The 21,236-nt window shown below is 41.3% G+C and overlaps 1 protein-coding gene across 7 annotated transcripts in view; it reads right to left on the bottom strand.

Moving 5' to 3' along the window:
• The window catches only part of LOC108694420 (homeobox protein extradenticle), a 51,767-nt gene extending 30,561 nt beyond the window's left edge, over positions 1-21,206 (bottom strand). For all 7 annotated transcript variants that reach the window (XM_018203899.1, XM_018203898.1, XM_018203894.1 and 4 more), the window contains exons 1-2: positions 20,002-21,206; positions 17,762-17,835 (exon numbers count right to left, since the gene is read on the bottom strand). In XM_018203899.1, the coding sequence (XP_018059388.1) occupies positions 17,762-17,835; positions 20,002-20,234 (307 nt within the window). In that variant the 5' untranslated portion in view covers positions 20,235-21,206. The remainder of the gene's footprint in view (positions 1-17,761; positions 17,836-20,001) is intronic.
• Positions 21,207-21,236: the final 30 nt, after the last annotated feature.

Genomic DNA, 21,236 nt, shown 5'->3' on the forward strand with positions numbered 1-21,236 from the left:
GCGCACGTACAGCTCGCGGCTAACGATAACCAGACTTTTTAATAGCTTAATAACCGCGGGGAATGCTCGCGCGCGCGTTGGAAACCGCGAGAAGAACGGCTCGCGGCTACGCGGCCCCGCGCCGAGAATTAAATCACTCGGAACGTGCCCGGCGAGATAATTACCGAACGATTGCGAAAACGCCTACGGTCGAGCTAAGAATAATCGGTGAGTTCGGCGAGTAAACCTCTCTCATGAATCTCGCTTCAATTTATTATCATCTGTTATGGTAAAACTTGCAATGGGACGGCGCTAGTGGAACGAACTCATTATTCGCCAAGTTGTGAGAGACCTTCCCTCCTCGTTTTTGCCGTCACGACTCTATATAGACTCCGATTTGGAGCTCGTGCGTACACAGGTGCAGAGTTCACAGAGTCCGCGCGCGCGGAACGAAAGACGAAAGGCGGTCTGTACTCTGGCCTTCTTTTTCCATCCGAGGCAGCTCTAATACGCCCGTATCAGCGAAACTAGTTAGCCCCCGAGTCCACATTGTTGCGAGACAATGAGAAGTACGAGAGGATAGAAGCGGGTAGATAAAAAGGTCGAAGGTGGTGCTTCACCGACGAGACGCAGCACGAAGGAGAAGCGGGCCAAGAGGGAGGAGGAGGGGGAGGGGGAAGGGTATTAATAAAGGGTTGCATGTCGACAGGGCGCGGAGAAGGGAGCAAGGCGTGCGAGGGATGAAGAAAGAAATTCTTATTGCCTGGCAAGTCCGGCTTTTTCGCAATATACAGCGCAGGTGTACCGAATGTGTGCTCTCCTCCCCTTTCTGCATCCACGGCCTCGTCCGTGGAGGGTGGAAACATCCCTCGCACGCATGGTCAGTGCCGTATCCTGTATCCCGAAGACCACCATCCTCCTCTCCCCTCAATCGCCTCGCCACGTTCAGCAAAATGAACCGGATAGCGTCGATCTTTACGAGCGCGTGAAAAAAAATGGATCCTTTCGCGCTTTTATAATCTTTACGGCGTTCATAAAATATTGTATTATACGATAATTCGTTTCGAACATCGTTTCATCTTTTACTATAATTTTTTAATCCTTTAGAAATTGCAAACCATTCGTTACTTTCCAACACATTTAGAATTATTTCCAGTTTCTAGATTTCTAGACGCTCACTAATATTGTAAGTCGTGCTAAAAATATTCATCGTACAAAGGCAAACAGAGACGCTTACGTTACGTCTATTCATACCTCCCTGCGGTAGATATCACAATACGATCCGATCGTAATGTCGATGATAGAACATCGCCGCTGTAACAGTTTACGAGTACGAGGTATAAGAGGCACATTTCGCTCGGTAGGTACTGTAAAATTCAACGGCCACGGTAATCGATTAAATAAACACGACAGGAAAACGCCTACGCGCGCCGGCCTCTCTTTCTGGTATAAGCCCCCGCCAACGAAACAGGTCCATAATGCCTAATAATGACTCTATAACATTGTTTATGCCTACTACGAGAGCCAACCCTCACCGACAAACTGGAAAACTGACCAGGAACGGATTCAATCCGTTTCTATTTCACGTGATAAGCCGCCGCTGCCGTCGGTACCGCCACGCCGGAGCGTCCATGGAACGAGCTTATAATAAAGTCGGTATCGAAAATAACACGGGAATCCCGTGAAATTCCGAGAGGATTTCCGCGATCACCGAGGGTGGCCGATCTATTTAGCGGCTAACCGTATCCATCCCACGCGCGATAAGCGCAAATACGCGGGAATGCCAGATCGAGATAGCGCTATCGATAACGGTATATTTACGACGGAGATTGGAAGAGAAAGGACGAAGTTACGACGGGATGACTCGCGAATGCGACGATATTAATTTCCACGGGAATAACTTCCTCGCGCCTGCACACGCGTTACATTTTATTCCGAAAGATTTACGCTCTCGCGAATTTCTCGAAAAATCGGGATGTGCATTTCGCGGAATAATGCCGTTTTCCAGAGAGATTCTCGCGAATGGTCGAATCGTTTTTTTCCCTTCTTTTTTTCTTTTTTTTTTTTTGCATAGTGCACGAGGAGCGTGTGTCGAAAAATTCTGCTGAGCGGAGTATTTCCTTTCCGAGTCTTCGGCCGGCCGAAAGCCCGTTTCCATCGTATCGTCCCTCTTCCCGGGGGTGGGCGAACACGTCGGCCACGGTGCAGAGGGGTAGCCGGTGGATAGAAGAGAGGATGGAAGAGAGAAAGAGAGAAAGAGAGAAAGAGAAGAGACAGAGGCGGCGTGGAAGGGGTGTACCAACGGTTTCTGGGGGTGGAGGCAACGTGGTGTATTGATCGAGTGGCTCTCGCGTCGAGACCAACGCCACTTTCGGACCACCCGGTATACGCGTGCGCGTGTGCGTGTGTATATGTATGCACGAGTCGATGCCTATGTAGCCACGGACCGATGTGCGTTGTATATACAGAGTGCTTCACGTAAAACCAGTCATGTGTCTTAAAAGATATAGCAATGAGATGAAAGAAAAACGTAAAAAAAAAAAAAAAAAAAAAAAAATTAATTGAATAAATTAAAATACTCATTTTTACATAATTAAAAGAAATTTGTACAGTAAGAATTCAGACGAAAATTTTCATTTTGGATCAAGTTCGATCGTAAAATGTATTCACGAGATTACAAGTGTCTCTCCCTGATGAATCATTCATGAATGTCTGTCGCTTCGCATTCGAATACAAGAAGAGAGCCCGCTACTGAATTCTTACCAACGAAAAAGATCAACTGTAAAATTAATAGAAAATTCATACCTGAAAGGCCCCACATTCTGTGCAGAGCGGAACGTCCTGTATCCCGCGTATGATGGACCAGACTGTACGTGCGCGCTTCGCGAGGAGAACGAGAGGCAATGGTCAGAAAATAACTCGGTGCATTTCCGCGTACAGACGCGCTTGTGTGTTCGTAGACGCGCGTATGGATATGGATGCTGAAAACACCATGATCTACGGCGTGTGCATCCCCGCGAATAACGCCGAGGCACTTGGCCTGGAAAATCTCCGGAGTGCATTCGCACGGATGCACCGGCGGCAGCCGCGTACCGATGCCGCGCATGCAAACGCATAAACGTCAATGGACAGTGCGAAAAAGGAGATGTTGTTACTGCTCTTTTTTCGTCGACGCCTGTCGCGTTGTCGCCACCGCCGCCGACGCCGACGCTGACGTCGACGTCGACGAGCGACTTTCGCCGCGAAGCGCGACTGCGTGTCGCGAAAATTCGTTGTCGGCAGCGTCGGCGAAGCAAAAGCAAAAATATCGGCGATGTAATTCTGAACGGGCCCCCGCTACTCCAGGGACTTGGTGGCAAGTTCTCCCTGGTGAATTTATGAGCCAGCCAAAGCCATGAGGGATGCTAACGATATTCCGAAACTGTCAAACTATATCGATATTTTCCCTTAAGTGTCTTTAAACGTAATTTCACAATTTTAATAAATAAAATTATTAACGTCAGTAGGATCTATCATATATCTTTGTTTAAGTATATTTCCGGCTATGGTAACTCTAGCCAACACTGTAGACAACGTCGAATCGGCACTTTATAGCTAAGCAACGCATAAAACTGAAGAACCTTTACGTGCTGCGGCCGCAAAGTGTGACTAGTGAAATTATTCTAGATGCACTTTATACCTGAGGCCAAAACATCTACAATAAAACCTAACGATGATAGTGCTTTCCTAACGCCCGTTCACGATCGTAAGACCAATCCCATCAGAAAGATCGAAAGTCGTCAAGGAGGAAAAGGTCAAGGTTCAATTTCCGACTGGGATCCTTCGAGCGATTTAAAATTTAGGATTCCATCAGAACCCGAAAGTCTTTCGACGAAATTCTTTCCACACAACCAGAATCCTTTCACGTCGAAATCAGGATGAAAAAAAATCTCATTGAAAAAGATATCTATCAATTCGAATTCCAATCATGACATCCTATTTAATTTTAATTCCGAGAACTGTATAAATTTACTTTTAGATACGATAGATTTATTTTTAAAACGATAGACGAAAAAGCATTTTGACAAGATTATATTATTCTGAGCTGAGAATTTAATTTCTACAATTGAATTCAATAGTTCTTTGGGAGAAAAAATAATTTCGTGATGAAATATCGAAAAAGAAAATTAACGAAAGATACTTGAATTACAACTATAGATCAAAACTATATAACTACCGCCGGAATTTGTTGGAACTTTAAGTTTACAACATTTTGAAATTGTGAAATTTTTCACACAGAAACTCGAGACTTCTCTTTTAAGGATGGACAGGATCTGGAGTTTTCTTCTTCGCGTTTCGTTTTCATGCTGGTGGCTCCCACGGGTGCCGTAAACGCACACCTCCTGCCGGTGCATCATCATTGGAAAAACCACCCTCACCTTCTCCTCCTCAACTCTACGATTCTTCGGTTTCCAAGTTAACGAAGAGGGTTGTCTCTTACACACGAAACATCGTCCGGCTAAACTTCAAGTTTTAGCGTGAAACTTTTCACGATATTCCATACGTTGCCAACTTTGTTATCCATATTTAACCCATAAATTGCATGGTATACAACTTCCACAATCTTACTTTTTTAGATTAGAAAGTAATAAGTGTTTCTCATGAAAACATAAATTTGAAAACATAAATATCCTATTAAATAAAATTTAGTGAAGTATAAAAACGATACATACACTCTTTACAATAATTCTTCATTAATTTAATTTCTGTAGTAATGTGAAAAAAAATATAACTCGAGCAGATTGAAAAAACGCGTTCTTGTACAGGCTCTAATGGAGCCATAGACATCAGACATAGTACACAGAAGAGCCAGAGAGGGCAATCCGTCCCTGAGGAAGGGTGGATGGTCGCCACTGTCGGCTCAGCTTCATCCCCACCGTACCTTCATCAAGGGGGACGCTCAATATCAAATCGTGGAAAAACCGTCGGTGGAAATATCGAGGATGGAACTGAAGACGCATTATTGTGACTCGGCCGACCATAGCTCGTCTTTTTTCAGCTTTAATCTCGATGTTTATCTTTTATTTTCCCTGCATATTTTTCTTTGAACATCGCGCTTCGAAAAAAAAAAAACAAGAAAAAAGAATAATGCATTTTCATTAATTAAATATTGCTAATAATAAAGAGTGCGTCGAAAAAAAATTAATTCCAGCAGCATTAAAAAAAAAATCTTTATCAAGATTGCATTATTTCGATATGTTTGAAAAATATGGTAAAAGAAAAATAATTTTTTACACGCTATATTGCCAATCGCCATTTATGTCGTTCATAATAGATGTCATTATTAATGAAATCTTATCAGCGTAATTAGAAGACCGCCGGCGAAGTTGAGTGCATCTGGACCCCCCGGTATCGACACATGTACACCTGCATATCGTATACTGGGCTGGTAACGCCGCATACATAGAGACAAGGCAAGGCATCCCGCGCTTTGCGGCTGCCAAGACATTTTTCTCGCAGCGCCATTGTGCATGCATAATGCATGCACATGCAAGGGAAGGAGAACTGGCTGGCTCTGCTGCCGCAGACTCCTTACGCGGCGAGAATTCGAAATCCTTCGCCGTGACAATTTTTCTCACCGCTTCTCCCGCCCCTTCCCTCACTCAACCCCCAACTACCGTGAAGATGATGGTCGCCCGGACCGTTCCGGTAACCTCCTCGCGTAAAAATGTCGGAATCAACAAGATGGTACCGTGGTTACATTTTCTACCTCGTGCATACCGGATATACTGAGAGTTTCCGAGATTTTTCTTCGGTCCTTTCCTCCGGTTTTATTCAGAGTTCGGCGATACTTGTAAAAAATACATGAAATGTGTAATCGTGAATGATAGATGTCTCGATAGAATACCAGGCACGTTTAAAATCGATGCTTTAAACGCGATGCTTGAAAATGTGTGGTTTTGATAAATTGATGGGAAAAAAAAATGTACGAGGAGACTCGGCGAGTTTTGGTTGTATTTCATCTACGAATGTACTTAATAAATTGAGAAAAAAATGATGAGTCTACAAACGATTGTCGATGAGAGTTTTTGTACTCTATTTCGTAACTGTCTCTTTGCAAAGCGAATGGCACAAAAGATCGTCAGCAATGCAGCGAGGTGTCGGCGGTCCTTCGTGTACGCTTTCGTATCAACCGTCATATTCGAGAGCGGCATGGTCGGCGCTTCTGCGGCAGACACACGGGACCTGTTGCTGTCGAGTTTACGGTGTTTTTACGAGCGACGTTACAGCCACCCCTGAGTACGGGGGTTGAACACACCCTAGCCGTAGAAACGATATCCCTCTCTTCATTGCCGACACCTATGTGGAGCACTATCGTGAAAAAGAGAGGAAGAGAACGAGAGAAAGAGCGAGATCGAGAGAGTGCGAAGGAGAAAACAACTGTCTCTCTCTTTCTCAAATAACGTGTCGAATAATAAATTTAATCATCATCGAACAGATAATCTATACGATCGTGACTCTCGACATGCGATGTTTCACGCGTGGAACAGAAGGAAATGTACCGAGTGGTGTGTGATAGAAAGCGGACAGATTTCCAATAATTAATAATTAATCTCTGTCATGAGAAAATTTCTTGAGATCGTTAGATCTTAAAGTCGATGTTTCAGGGAAACATCGACACTGGAAAAAATTTATTAAATTTTAATAAATATTTATTTGTTTAAATATGTATTAATTAAACACTTGTAATAAATAAATATTTACTTAATGAAAAAATAATACTTGAATCACAAATTCTTGTACTAAATAAATATATATTTACATTTAATAAATATTTAGTGCTATTTGAACAAATATTTATTAAAAAATACGAATAGCATACATTTTTCACTCTCACATCGACAATATTCGTAGGCGTACCAATTTGCCATTTTTTTCTCATAAAATATAAAGAGATTCGAAAATGATATACAACGGAAGATCGCCTTATGTATGTTTTTTGCATTAATATTTTCTATTCATATTATCTTCCGTCTTATCTTGAATACCATAACAGAAGATTGTAACTGGGTAAAGATGAGTGGACGAACGGCATCTTCTCGGCATCTCGGAGCGAATTCCACGGGGGATCACAAACGGCGAAACGAAAGGAACAAAGTTCGCGAGATTTCGCGGCGATAGTCGCGCGAGAATGCGAAAGACTGGCGGAAGGACGGTATAAAGAGAGCCGCAGCGTTTCCGCGTTGACTTCCGGCGAGACGACGCGGCGCGTATACGGGCGAACGAAAGAGGATGGGTCGACGGTAAAACAAGTGGTAAGTTTTGCAAGAGTTGCGAAAGTTCCTCCTCCCGACCATCATAGCCGGGACGAAAGTTTCCAACTACGCGGAGTTTTGTCTCGCGCAATTAGAAGTTCCCTGTATTATTCATAGCTGACGTCGCTTTTCTCTTCGCTCTCTCTCTCTCTCTCTCTCTCTCTCTCTCTCTCTCTCTCTCTCTCTCTCTCGCTCACTCCCTTTTTCTTTCTCTCTCTTTCTCGTCCATCCATGTCGGTGGCTGTATCGCGCCGTTTCTTCGTAACGCGCAAAACTCAAAGACCACCGCGGCGCGAGAGAGGCGCAAGTCGCGTACGGTTCATGAATTTTAATGAAATCTCGAGCCCGAGATGGAAGTTCCTTCGCGTTTTCCTCTCATCCTGCCCCACTGTGGCCTTCCCCGCGCTTCTTTCCTCTCTCCTCTCTCGCTCTTTTATCCATCGGCATCTCTCGCCGTTATGCATCGTGCACTCTCTGCTGCATCTCGCACGCTGTGAACATCGTTCCTTCGTAGTTCTATGCACCGCCCCGTAAATGGCGTGCACATTGCACCACCGTACCGCAAAAACGAGAAGCGGACTCCCGAGGGCCGCCGACCGCGCGCGATATCGCAATATATTCCACCTACGTGATACTCGAATTCAAATTGGTATCGCGAGGAATAATAATAGGTGCTTATCGCCGAAGCAGAAATTAAAATTGCTTCTCGTAAAAAATGCTAACGAGATATTGGGGTGTCGCAAGATTGACGTAAAGATAACGAACGCGTCGGTGGTCGATGAGGCGGGAACAACGGCTGTACCGGCCTCTAATTTGATTCGCGATAAAATTATGCCCGATATATTCCTTCGATGACGGACGGAAGGGAAGGGAAGAGGCGAATCGCATTGAGGATGAGCTGTCACTCTCCTGTCATCTGGTACTCAGACGGAATTGGAATGGAGTTAGATCAACGATAACGCTCGCATTTGCGCGCGACAGAGTAAGTGGCGTCCGCAAGCACATACATACGTACGTAGTACGTACACGCATACACGCCCGCATAATCGCAGGCTTCTTTCCAACGAGGACTGACAGTGGCGATTGTGAGGTCGTCGCGTGTCTGGAGTCGCTTGCATATATATATGAAAACGAGACAGTATGATACTTATTTCGCGGCGAGGTTATTGTTATCCTCTCCTCCCTCCCTCTTTGAGGCTAGCACGCCATTCACTTGTCACTTCGGGCCTCTACTCGAGAAAGAATATAAGAGGGAAAATCGGAGAACGCGCCAAAGGAAGGTGAAACTTTGACGGTAAAGCTATGAGCTATAAGCTCTCGTCAGGTAACTGACATTGTATTTTACAAAATATTAATAATTAATTTTCAAAACAGCAAAGGTCTTGTAATTAATTTAATTATAAATTAAATTGAATAAATTAAATAAACGTAATATAAATGCAATAGAATATAATCTTTCATCTGTATGTTGCACGAAAAAATTAAATGGCGAATTAACTGACAGAGTATCTCTCGTAGAATACAATTTTCAGCAAGACAGAAGTGAGCTAATCATACCTTTTGGATTTATTTTTGACGGGAGCAACGAGATGAGCGTAACAAAAAATAAGTTTCTTAGGGGACGACGAAGATGATGGGTGAGGAGCAGGAGGAGTGATTGGAAGCCAGATAGCGGAACGCCGTTAGTTGGAAGGAGGCAGAGTGAGTTTAGGTCCCAGCGGGGACGAAAAGGGCCTAACGATCCCGAGCTACGAGCTTCTCCTCGCCCCATGCAATCTCCATAGAATTACCATACGATTAAGAGGACGCCGGCCCACGACGCGCGTATAGGAGCCACCGAGAGTAGCCCTCGAGAGTCTCCCAATTAGCCTCTCGAAAGATCATTCTTCCTCTCTCGTCCACACCAAGACGTGAATGCACTGAGATAATCTAAGATCGCCGACCTAGCCGAACCGGCATATCCATAAATCGAATCGGATAGAAGCGTGAGGTGTACATGTGCATCTGTAATAGTTCACGTACAAGAAATAGAGATTATCTCAACTATCTTGACTTATATACAGAATACATTCCGTTGTCTAATATACATCCCGAGGGTGAAATAATTTAATTATATTATATTAATTATTTTACCCTCCAGTTGGCAATGCTCGACTTTTTTATTGTTAATCCTGGTAGATAAATTTAAATTTAAATTTGTAAAAAAATAAGTAAAATACAATCCATTTCTATGATAATAAAAACTCGTTAATTTTTCGATTTCCAAGTGAGCCATTCGTCTTAAAAATTATTTTTTCAGAATAATAATTTTTGTTAAAAAATTTAAAAATTTTTATAGATTTATGAATAAAAATAAATAATATTATATTCACGCATTGATATATTTATTTACTATACTTTAATATAATTTTTAATATTATAAACGTGCTGTTATACAGAAAATTTTTTGGGGTCAGTCACCTCACTTGGAAACTTATGTCTGAGAATCAGTGTGAGAGTCGAAATATTAAAGTTTTCACAAGTATGTATTAAGAATTTTATTAGATTTTTACATACCATAGTTTAGAACAATATAAAAATCAGCACTGAAATTCGAAATTCTAGGTTGCAGACAAAAAGTGAAAATTTCGCATTATCGAGAGTTAATTACATTATATTAATAAAATAAAGAATTAAGCTTACTATATTAAAAAAAAATTAATTATTCATAAATGAAACCTCTGAGATCCATGTAGAAGATATTTGTTAAACTCTTCGCATTAATATTTTACATATCAAAAAAAGCTGTGTGTAAGTTGTGTAGTAAAAATAAATAAATAAATAAATAAATAAATACAACAAATTCCAAAAAGAGATGTGTCACTAAATATTGTATTTCCTTTATCTATGTTATTTCCTTTATCTACGTTTGCAAGCAACTTATAAAATAGCATCTCGTTCGTAGTCCAATTTTTGTGATCTCGAACGTGTATTCTAAAATATCATGCACGTGTACGACACGCGTGAGCGCGTATCCGCGAAAGTTTATAGTTCATCGCGACAACACGAGCCCCTTTCCTTCTCTTCCACTTTTTCATCTCTTTCCTTCGCTCGGTTTACGAGCTTATTTTACTGGATTTTTATGATATAACGTACCTAGCTCCAGCTCGAAGTTTATAGGTTTGCGAGATTTTATCGTGGTGTAACGTATGGTTTGTTAAATCGACCTCCTGCGCTCGTAGATACACACACACACACACACACACACATGCACGCACGCGCGCGCGCACGCCACTACACGTGTGTAACGCATCACACGCACGATGCAAAGTGTCCCTCAGTCACTAGATGCTAAATCGTTCGGCTTGACGAACCAAGTGGATCTGTTTATTTGGCGAAAACTCGAGTAATCGATCCTCCTCAGACCGAGAGCGGCCTTTACACTCGGAAAAATAACACTAATCCTGTCTATCAGCTTTTAATTAAAGTACCGAATAATAAGAGCGGCTCCGTCATGAAAGCAATGACTATAACGACGACTTCCGGTCAGTAACTCCATGCAATTAAAGAGACTTAACTGCAATTCCGTTAACGGTACGCGCTACAACTATCGTACTTATGTATAACTTGACAGCACAATAGCTTTTCATCTTACCTCTCTTTCTTTTTCTTCCCTTCATTTTCACGAATTCCTCCTTTTGTTTCCTTGTATCAGTGTCACCGTCGAGTACGTAAGAAGTTCCCGCGCTTAAAAATGATAGTCTGCGTGACGCATCTATTTTTTAATTAGACGAACGTGAAACCGTGACTCGTCAATTGATAGTGCGAATGAAGAAAGGAAATAAAATAGTCGACGAAAATAACTGTGACGGCAGTTTAGGCCATTCGCTGATAAAGCCCGAAACAGCAGCGTTCGAGTTAAACTCTCACGAACAATGTGTGCATACGTTATCTGTAAAGCGAGCATTACGGTAATTCCGCTACTTGATAATACGGCCATGTCTTTATCAGCGTCTGTGGGTACACAATGCATAATAACTCGCGCGTATTGCGGCCGTCTTTTGCTCGTCACGACGAACCGCTTCGCGCGTCGTAATTAGCGAATACGTGACGCGTAATCGGCAAAGTTAATTAAAGCGACTCATGAGAATCAGCAAGGCTCTCGTTTTGTGACATAAGGAACGCGGGAACGAATGTATGCTCGTTAAGAAACGTTTCCCTACGCTAACGAAAGGGAGGCCGCGATTTACCACAAATGTGTAAGTTTTTGCAATAAATCAGTGCGTGAGCATTACGGCAGACTCCAATCGGACAAATCTCGTTAGTCGACTCCGTGAAGTTCGAGACTCGAGAAGACGAGGCGAAAAGAGAGAGAGGAGAGAGAGAGAGAGAGAGAGAGAGAGAGAGAGAGAGAGAGAGAGAGAGATGGAGAAAGCGAGAAGGCAACAGAGAAAGAAAGAGATAGATGGGAAGAGAGGGCCAAGGGACTCCGGTTCACCTTGGGATGCTGGAACCCCATCTGCATGCGAGTATCATGGATGAAGAAGATAGAGATGGAAATACAAAGAAAGAGAAAGAGAGAAAAAGAGAGAAAGAGAGAGAGAGAGAGAGAGAGAGAGAGAGAGAGAGCGAGCACGAAAGGCGCGGAACAAAAAGAAAAGGCAAGCGAAGCTAGGGGAACGACATTCCAGCTGGAGCCGGAATGAGCGGCGTCAACCTCTCGAAAACCGAAGCCACGTTTCGTACATTGTAACAATAACAGAACGCGATGCATACAATCAAATTCTTTCCCCGAATGCTCCACTTCTTTCACGTTCTCGAGCGAGTGAATTTCTCGACAACGCGAAGCAGAGCACTGTAAAATAAATCTATTAATTAAATTTGTTTTTTAATTAAAATTCCATAACTTTCTCGAGATCGTCGACGTGAATTCTTCGCGATTAACGAAGGAAATGTACCGAAAGCAATTTTTAATCGTTCACGCGAGCGTGCTCACCCGCCGTGTTGAAGACAGTTCGATGTCGTACTCGCGTAATAAATGGAAGCAAACGGAGCCATTAATTACGGGAGATAAAGGACGGGGGTGAATCCAGCGTGAAATGCACTGCGCGAAATCAAGGTCAGCCAGTTTAGTTGCAGCGAAACGCAATGCACTCAAAACTCACGTGGGCTCAGCTCTGTTTCGCCTTTCGGATTAATATTATCATATCAGGTAACGCGGCGCGAAAGGTCATATCTTTGAATAAAATTTTCGTACATCCGTTGTTGAATAAAACGTTTCTCGAATCAATTATTTTTATTGATGTTAAAAAAGGATTCCCCTAATAAAGAGGATGTTGTTGAACGATTAAAAATATCGAGCGACAATCGAATTAGATGACAACAATAATAACATTGTTGCTCAGACGGACGTATATTGCACGTTATATATAAGTGTGCGACAGGAAACGGAGTTATCATTGGCCAACGGCCAAATCGAATATGGATTTTTAATTGTTTGTACAAGCTGCCATTGTTTCAAAACTGCAGAGAATCGGAGGATGTACGGCGCGGCGGCGATGCCCTAAATTAAATAAATCCTCGGTGTGAAAATCGAACAGACGGACTAATCCAGCACGGGACATCCTATGTAATGGATTGCACCGCACGAAACGCACGTGCGTCATATACGCAATGACGGACCGTAAGTAAAGTCAGCCAATCGGATTGCGCGCCACGCGCGAAATCAATATCGGCCGATCCGTGATTAATGGCAGCGACGCGAATTATTATTCGGCCGAATTATCTGTTTTGTCCGCGGATTAATTTCGTTTTATCGGACGTCCGAATGCGCCGAAAAGTTCATCGTCCGGCAATCGTCCGTGCGCTTGATAATTACCAAGATGACTGTTTATCGTACAATCAGGTCGGATTTTAGTCCTCTCACCGCCGTTCGGGTCCAACATCCTCGAAGGTTTTTTCTTTTCTTTTTTTCTTTTTTTTTTTCGTATGTACTATGAGGATTATGCCAGCTGCTCTATGCGGACTGAAGAGCTGTCCGCACATGGAAGAGGATGAAAAAAGGGGGATTGGGGGACAACGGTTGAAAGGCGAGTAGAGAAATCCCGCGGATTTCGAGCCAGCCTTGTCTCCCAGTTTCTTTCGGTATTTGGGATCTACGCGCGCCCCACGGGAAATCGTCCTGAGCGGTGTGTTCCATCCGAAACAGGTCTTCGAGATCAGCGGGTTACAGAAGGAAAGCGCCTCTTCCAATTTGACCGTGACAAATCGTAGTCAGAGGTTGACTGCCTCTTAGGACCCGATCGATCGGTATTATACGTGATATTCGAGGAAGTAGGACGGTCCATTAACGCGAATCGAACGAGTTGCCTGGTTGCGTGTCTCGTAATTGGACTGTACAATTAGTGTTAAGTGCAATCGCCCGATTCTCCGCTTGTGATCGTATACCGAGTTAGAATTTCGGAGCAACATAAAATTAAGGTCTCCGATCCATTGCAAGCGCATTAAATTGCATCAAAAGCGAGGAAGTCAAGTGTGATTTATTTGCACTGTACGTCGGAATAAATTTTCTTTTTTTCGCTCAATTTATTTCTGTTAAAAATAAATTTTGCGATTTCATCAAGATTTATAGCCGTGAATTCATGAATAAAAAGAAGTCTTTGGTATATTTAATAAATTTATTCTATCGAATACGAAAAGTGACAGGTCGAAATAAAAGTTCGTAGCTCTATGAACTTCAAAATTCAAGCAGCTGCAATTTCGTTAAAAATGAATGACATTTAAATTTTTTAACAGGACTTTAAACCTTAAAACTTCTACTTTCGAAAGATCACTATGTCTTTTGACAGTTTTTGTGAGTTTCGTAACATTTTCCAGAAAACTACGAGCTGAACAAATGAGTAAGTTTCTTCTCACTGAACCTGTCACGTACCCAAAAAAACTTGCGAAAATTTTCTACTTTCTAACAAACTTTCTCAACAAAATCGTTTTTCGAAAATATTTCTAAGATTTTTTTGTCACTGAATTATCACAAATTAAATAAAAGGAGCATTTTTACTTTAATTGCTCATAATTCCGTTAAAATGAAAATTATCGCAATCAAAAAAACGGATTCTTAAAATTGAAACTCTACTTTATCGAATGGTATAATAGCCAAATTTTTTTACGTGTAGAAATGATACAAATGAGGTAGCACTACGAACTTTTGTTCCGATCCAATAGAAATTAATTCCTACAAATAAAGCAAGAAATTCGTGCAACTTTTTTGATATTATAATTCAATGCTATTGCAACAACTGATTGGGAGATTTAAACACAAATATTGTAATTCACATTTAAACTTTCACATAGTTTTTACATAGCGGAGAATTTTAATTCTCACATATAATTTCGCGCGTAATTCAGATTCCTTCGCTGAAAGGCCGACAAGGATAAAGGTTGTTGGCAAAATAAAAATTCGCAACGTTATACGTAGATATAATAGCATGATGTTCGTCGGCGGCAAACAAAGGGATAAGGCCCCAGCTACGATGGAGAACGGTCCCACTTTGTACGGTCTTGATCCAAAGTTATCTGAGCGGCGCACGCGAGAGAACGAACGCAAGAGCAGATTATATTAAATGGCTGGTAAAACGGTCTGCTTAACATAGCGTTTATCTGCTCCTCTTGGTTTAGTACTTTTTCACTGCCTCGTCAGCCATCGCCCATAAACTCGACTATGACTATCGTGTGTCTCTTTTCCACTCGTGTGACGTGAGAAGGAGAAAGCTCAGTACATTTTTCCACGCGCACGCGTGTGGCACTCTGCACGCAGCCGGACCGGAACTCATAAAAGATACAGGACCGTTAAAACGGTTCATCGTCTCGAGTACTTCGCTCATCATACTTTGACGCCCTTTTTTGTTTATGATAAATTCAAACTAAAACTTTCTGTTATTCTTTGCTCTCCTCTCTTTTTCGCATCGAAAAATCAAAGTGGTCTTCAATGCAGTCTATGTAGACATTGATCATTTATTTTATTTATTTATTATTTAACTCTAATAAAAAACTCTAATAAAAAACTCTAATAAAAAACTCTAATAAAAAAATCTAGAATTATATATGTATAAATATTTTATATGAAAAGATAAAAGTATGCGCTCTAAAAAATATGAATGTAAATTTGACGTTATGGGTATTAAATTAATATAATTCTCATTGGTGTAAAATTACATGCTGATAAAATCCACATATTTATACCAATACAGTGAGGATTATATAAACCGACATGATATTAAATCCATATTTTTTAGTATATAGAATTTAATAAAATTCTAAATGTCTCAAATATAACTCTTTTTTTTTTCAAAATATTGTCAGTATATATTACTTTTCAACAAAAAACATAGTGATCATATCATCTTTGTTTAACATTAACAAACAACAAGAATGTAATGTGTCTTACTCGGTGTCTCTTGCTGAAAAACACTCATTATATTGAGCGAATTATAAAAGTATTTTTATATATAAAATATTTAAATAAAGAATACGTCGATAAAAAAAGTCATAAAAATTATAAAGACAATTCTGAGAACATTTTAGCATTTTAATAAAATATATATATACATTCATCTCTTTAGATAATAATAATTACATTAATAAAGTTTAAAAAGTTTTCTGCGTAGAATATCTGTACAGATACTACAATTTCCTAACAAAATACGTGAAATCTTTTATGCTATAATTTAACTGTACAAAATTGAAGTAGAAAGGTCAATATCTTCGTGAGCTCGAGGCAAAGTACAATTTAAAATCTCAGTATAATCGAATGACGGCAAACGAGAATACAATGAGGAAGGGATAAAAATAATGAAAAAGCATAGGGTTACAAAAATGCACAGGCATTCGAAGATGCGTTAGCAAAAGATACGATTGCGTCCACATTTAAATTTCTCCGAAAAATAATCAATAGTGATCTCGTTTTCTCTCGATCGCGAAAAAGATATCCTTTCGTCGCGTGTATCCAACATCCATTTGGAAATATCATAACGTTACAGAAACGTGGGATGTCGTTGTTGACGTCACAGTCCGCTGTACCAATGACACCCTCGTGTCTCCTTTTTGTGTGTGTCAGTGCATGAATGTGTATACACATGCACAAACACACACCGTTGGAGAAGCGATGGGAAAGAGAGTAGCTTAGTATGAGGGGCGTGGTGTGATGTGGTGTGGTCCTTCCACCCCCAACGGGCAGCGAATACTTTTGACGTAACTTCCATCCCCACACCGATCTCTCTCGTCCCCCTTTCGCGGATTTCTCCCTCTTTCTCTCTTAACCTTCCTCGATCGTGTCCCCCAGAAATAATTGCACGTTTCGCGGTCTCTTGATCCGCGCGTAAAAGTAATCCAAACATCGCATAAAAATTATGTTTACGAGTTTCGAATGGTTCTCTCGCAGGGGTCGCGCGATCGAAGGGTGGACGAAGGGAATGTCAACGCGAATTGCACTGTTGCAGATAGGGATCTCTCGTAATTTTTTGATTTCGCTCTACTGCGCTTACGAGCTGCAACACAACAGCCTGAACGTTATTCATGAAGAAGTTACGATCTTTTTCACGTTCAGAGATTAAATCCCGAGTTGGCAGTCTCGGCGTGCTCGATTTTCAATGTTGATACACCTTGAAATGCAGTCTTATCGCCTATTATCAGGCTTCTTTCGCAACGATTCGAAGATCGTAGAAATCGGATTTGCGAAGCTCAACATTATTTTAATAAAATATACCAATTTCAGTAGCAGTCTCTTTTTATAGTTTTGTGGTTCTTTATAAAAAGAAATTCTGCACTTTTTATATTAAAAAACAAAAAGATAATACATATGGTATGTTAATTTTGGTTCTTTGTTATAAAATATGCGGAATTTTTTTTATTTTTATTAGGAACTGTAGAATTATATGAAAAGTGCTACTATCATTATTTTTTTCATATTAAGAGAATGTAGGAATCTTCTCTGCATATACGTAAAGCATTGAAACCCGAAGTCTCGAAACTGTGCCGATTTCGAGAGTTAAAAATGCAATTTTAAAATCAATACCAAATACAACTAGGCGCCAAAAGTCAGCGTTTTAAATAAGACCTATGATTTATGACGTACAATAACTCGCGCGCACGAACGAATGGAATGAAACTTCGCTCAAGCATAGATATAATCAATGACGCTGCAAAAATAATAATGCATTCTCATAACATTCGATTTCTGTATCATGTGAAATACATATGTATAAAAATACACGGCACTGCCAGTCTAATACGAGAGAGACTAAAAATACATTCGAATCCGCGGTCTCTGTGACAAGATGAGTCGCAAACGAGAGTCTGTCACATCCGAAAGTAATTCATTTAAAAATTCCATTCATCCGTTAGCGCGGTACAAAATAGGCGAGTCGTTCGCACGTAAAGTTTAATGATCCGAGCGGTGCGAGTCGAGCAAAAAAAGCAAATGCTCGTGTTGTTGCAGAGAAAAGATCACTCACCTGTCTTCTCCTTGATCTCGCAGAGCACCGAAAACAAGGCAGGCTTCATCCTATGGCAGTTGAGGGTGTGTTTTCTGCAAGCAAATCGCGAACAGATTAGCTCGACGTCGCTATAAAAATACAAATAAAAAGTTTGTTCTTTGTGGCCACTATAGCGTACACTTGTACTTAAAATGAAATAGATATACATATATTTAAAGTTTGGTGAAAACGATAGAAAATTTTAGTGGTCTGATATAGCAACAGAGAACAGATCTAAAGTGACACAAAAAATGATCGACGTGGGTTTTTTGACAAATTCGGGACTGATCCTTCGAGAAAAAAAAAAGAAAGTTTTCCAGTAAAAAAACACACTGAGAGAAAAAACATCTTAATACAAAAAATAAACTATTAGAATATACCAAATAAATAACTTTTTTGTGTAAAATTATTAATAAAATATTAATTTAAGTAAAATTTTTTTGTATCAAGATATTTAATACGAGGAATATTTGATGAATTGTGATAGCTTATTTTTTTTGTATTAAGACATTTTTTCCTTGTACAATAAATCATGATATTTTTGTGTGCCACTGTTAAACAAAGATGAAATTATCATTGTATTACACAGTATCTCTTGCTGAAAAGCACCAGAAGTTGTCCTCGAGTTCGCCGAGAGAAAAAAAATCGTATGACGAAGGAAGACAAATCTAGATACCATCACTCCGCATACAAATTACATGAAATTATAACTATCGCCGCCGAAATTAACGGCTCAATGCTAATAAAGGCAATTCACTTAATTCAAGGCTGTATGCTTAATTGAAGAGTAGGACCGCAATATTTAAATGGCTAACGTTTAACGCACGTCGCGAAAATTACAAGTGTCTCGCTCTGTACTCCGTGTAAAATGCACATATTCGTGGGAGGCACATCTGGCACTCTTTGTAGCGGGCGTCCAACACGCGGACAGGTACTTAATATAACTTAACATACATGAGCAAAGCCAGGTGAAACGAGCAGCCATACCGTGTGTACACAGACGAGACAGTTTAAATGCAAGAAGTTCGGAGTTCGGAGTATCACCGGATGGATGCTATGTTTCTATTTTATTCGTAAAACGTGTCCTCTTTGTTCATTTACTCGCTAAATTGCAAAGAAAAAAATGCGGTATCAATCTCTTCGCGAATCGATAGATCCTATCTAGACAAATGCCTCGCAGGTCCATCAAATTATCATAAAAAGATAGAGAGGATGTTTACTGAGATATATATTCCGTAAAATAAATCAAACTGATTTAATGCGCTAATGAATAACACGCGCATAATTAGCTAAGTATACACTGAAATCCGCAGTTACACAGTGGAAGCACTATTATCACTCGTTATTAATAAGCACACTGCACGTTTTATAATACCGTATAATTAACTACAAAGATTGTGCAAAATGCGCCCCGCATGTTCTTTTTAAATTGATATATGAGATAAGAAGAACGGACGAGATGTACTTTTTGCGTGACGTTGCGAGAACCGACGAGCGGTATAACATGGGTACACTTTGTAATCTATACGATTTAATGCGTTTCCGTGAACCCGCCGTAACCCCGGGACCCGAAATAAAACCGCGTGTACCGTATTTTATACGTGGGCATCGTCTTGCTTTTATGAGAATTTCGTTTACACGATACTCCTCTTCCTAAGTAGTAACGAATCGACCTCGTAAATCGAAAGTACCATTAAACCTTTAATTCCGCTATTAACGAGCCGTAAACATAATTTTCTGCTCCGACGTAACGCTGATAGACCTTACGGACACTTTAGCGCCAAAGTAGTCGTGGCAATTAAGAATACGACACTACTTATTTTAACTATAAAGTATAACCGATGGTGTAAACATTAAATAAATATATATAAGAAATTTAGAGAGTATTTGAAGAGTGACTCCATTCATCAATTCTTAAGAGTGAAACTTTATTTTTCAAAGCGAGAATCATTCTAAAAGTTTTAGAAAGTGAAGTTTTAGAAAACCAAATATGCGACGATTTCCAAGTGCCGGAAGTGAACAAAACATTCAAGGACAAACGGGCAGGCATTCGAAGGAATTTGAAAGGAAGAAACGGTATTCAATGATACGATATTGAAAAGATATTGAAAAGGTATTCAACATGGACAAGATCAAAGGACGCATCCCGCACGCAAGCACATAAAAAAATGGCGGAGAGAAAAAGGAGGAAAAAGGATATGAGAGACTCGCTACAATACCTCGCTTGCGCCTCGTCCAGGCTCTGGTCCGTGATATTCATGATCTGCTGTAGGATCTCGCCAATGTCCTGTTTCCTGGCCTCGACCGCCTGGTCGGGGCCCTGAGCCGCGGTGCCGTCGACCGGGCCCATGCTGCCGTAGCCGGCGGTGTTCTGAGCCGCCTGACCCTGATTTCCACCCATCAGACCCACACTTGATCCTCCGTGTTGCAGCATCCTGCCAGTCTCATCCATCAACCGAATGCTCGCGCGCTATACTACTTCACTCCCGGTTCAGCGTGCTTCGCGATGCCGTACGCACGGACGTGTTGTGTATATATGTGCACGCGTGGCCTCGCGTGTGTCGCCTTGGGGGCTTCTTTATTTATTTATTTATTTTTTATTTATATCCGCTACGTCGTGGCGCCCAGACGTGACCGACCGACGGAGCGCGCACTCGTGTCGCACTACACGCACGTAACGGATTTATCTACGCGTTATAATCGTATACCAGGTGTCGCGAAAGAACGCGTAATAAACTTGAATAAATCCAACTTTCGCGATCTACCGACCACCTTTTAGCTCGACGGACGTTGCCGCTGGCCGGATGTTGATGATGCACGTGCTTTCTCTCTCTCCAGTCTCCTCTTCCCTTTCCCAGATACGTATTTAAATCGTCGCTCTAGTAGAAGGCGCGCGTTGCACACTTGCAAAAATATATTCTCTCCCTTTCTCTATCCTCGTAGTGATGAACACCTCGTGACTTGGACTCGCGCAACGATCCCCGAAACGCGCGGCGCGAACGATCGACGACTTGGAGGTTATGCCAACGCCGCGGTCTTTGTCCTTCTGCGTGTCGTACGGCGCTTTTAACTCCGCTCCGTTTCGTCCCGTTTTCCTGTCTCCTTCTCTCTCCGTCGCTCTCGCTCACTCTCGCACCGCAGCACGCTTACCTTCCCGCTTGGTGATGCACTTCTATCCTCGGCTTTCTCTCTCTCTCTCTCTCTCTCTCTCTCTCTCTCTCTCTCTCTCTCTTTCGGTGCCACTCTCCGCTCCGGCGATGCACTTTTAATTATTGTATTTTAAAATCTGGTATACACAATATAGGGCAAGTAGAGAATAGGATCTCCTCCGGCGGCTCTAACATTGACGGATTGTCGGATTTTACGTATACGCGGTTATATTGAGACGGTCGGCGTCGCGCCCGGACCGCACTCCTTCCCTCGAGTCAGCACACCATGTATATATATATATATA

This window comes from Atta colombica, unplaced genomic scaffold (genome assembly GCF_001594045.1).
Source record: "Atta colombica isolate Treedump-2 unplaced genomic scaffold, Acol1.0 scaffold12, whole genome shotgun sequence".
In the NCBI taxonomy this organism is placed as follows: domain Eukaryota; kingdom Metazoa; phylum Arthropoda; class Insecta; order Hymenoptera; family Formicidae; genus Atta; species Atta colombica.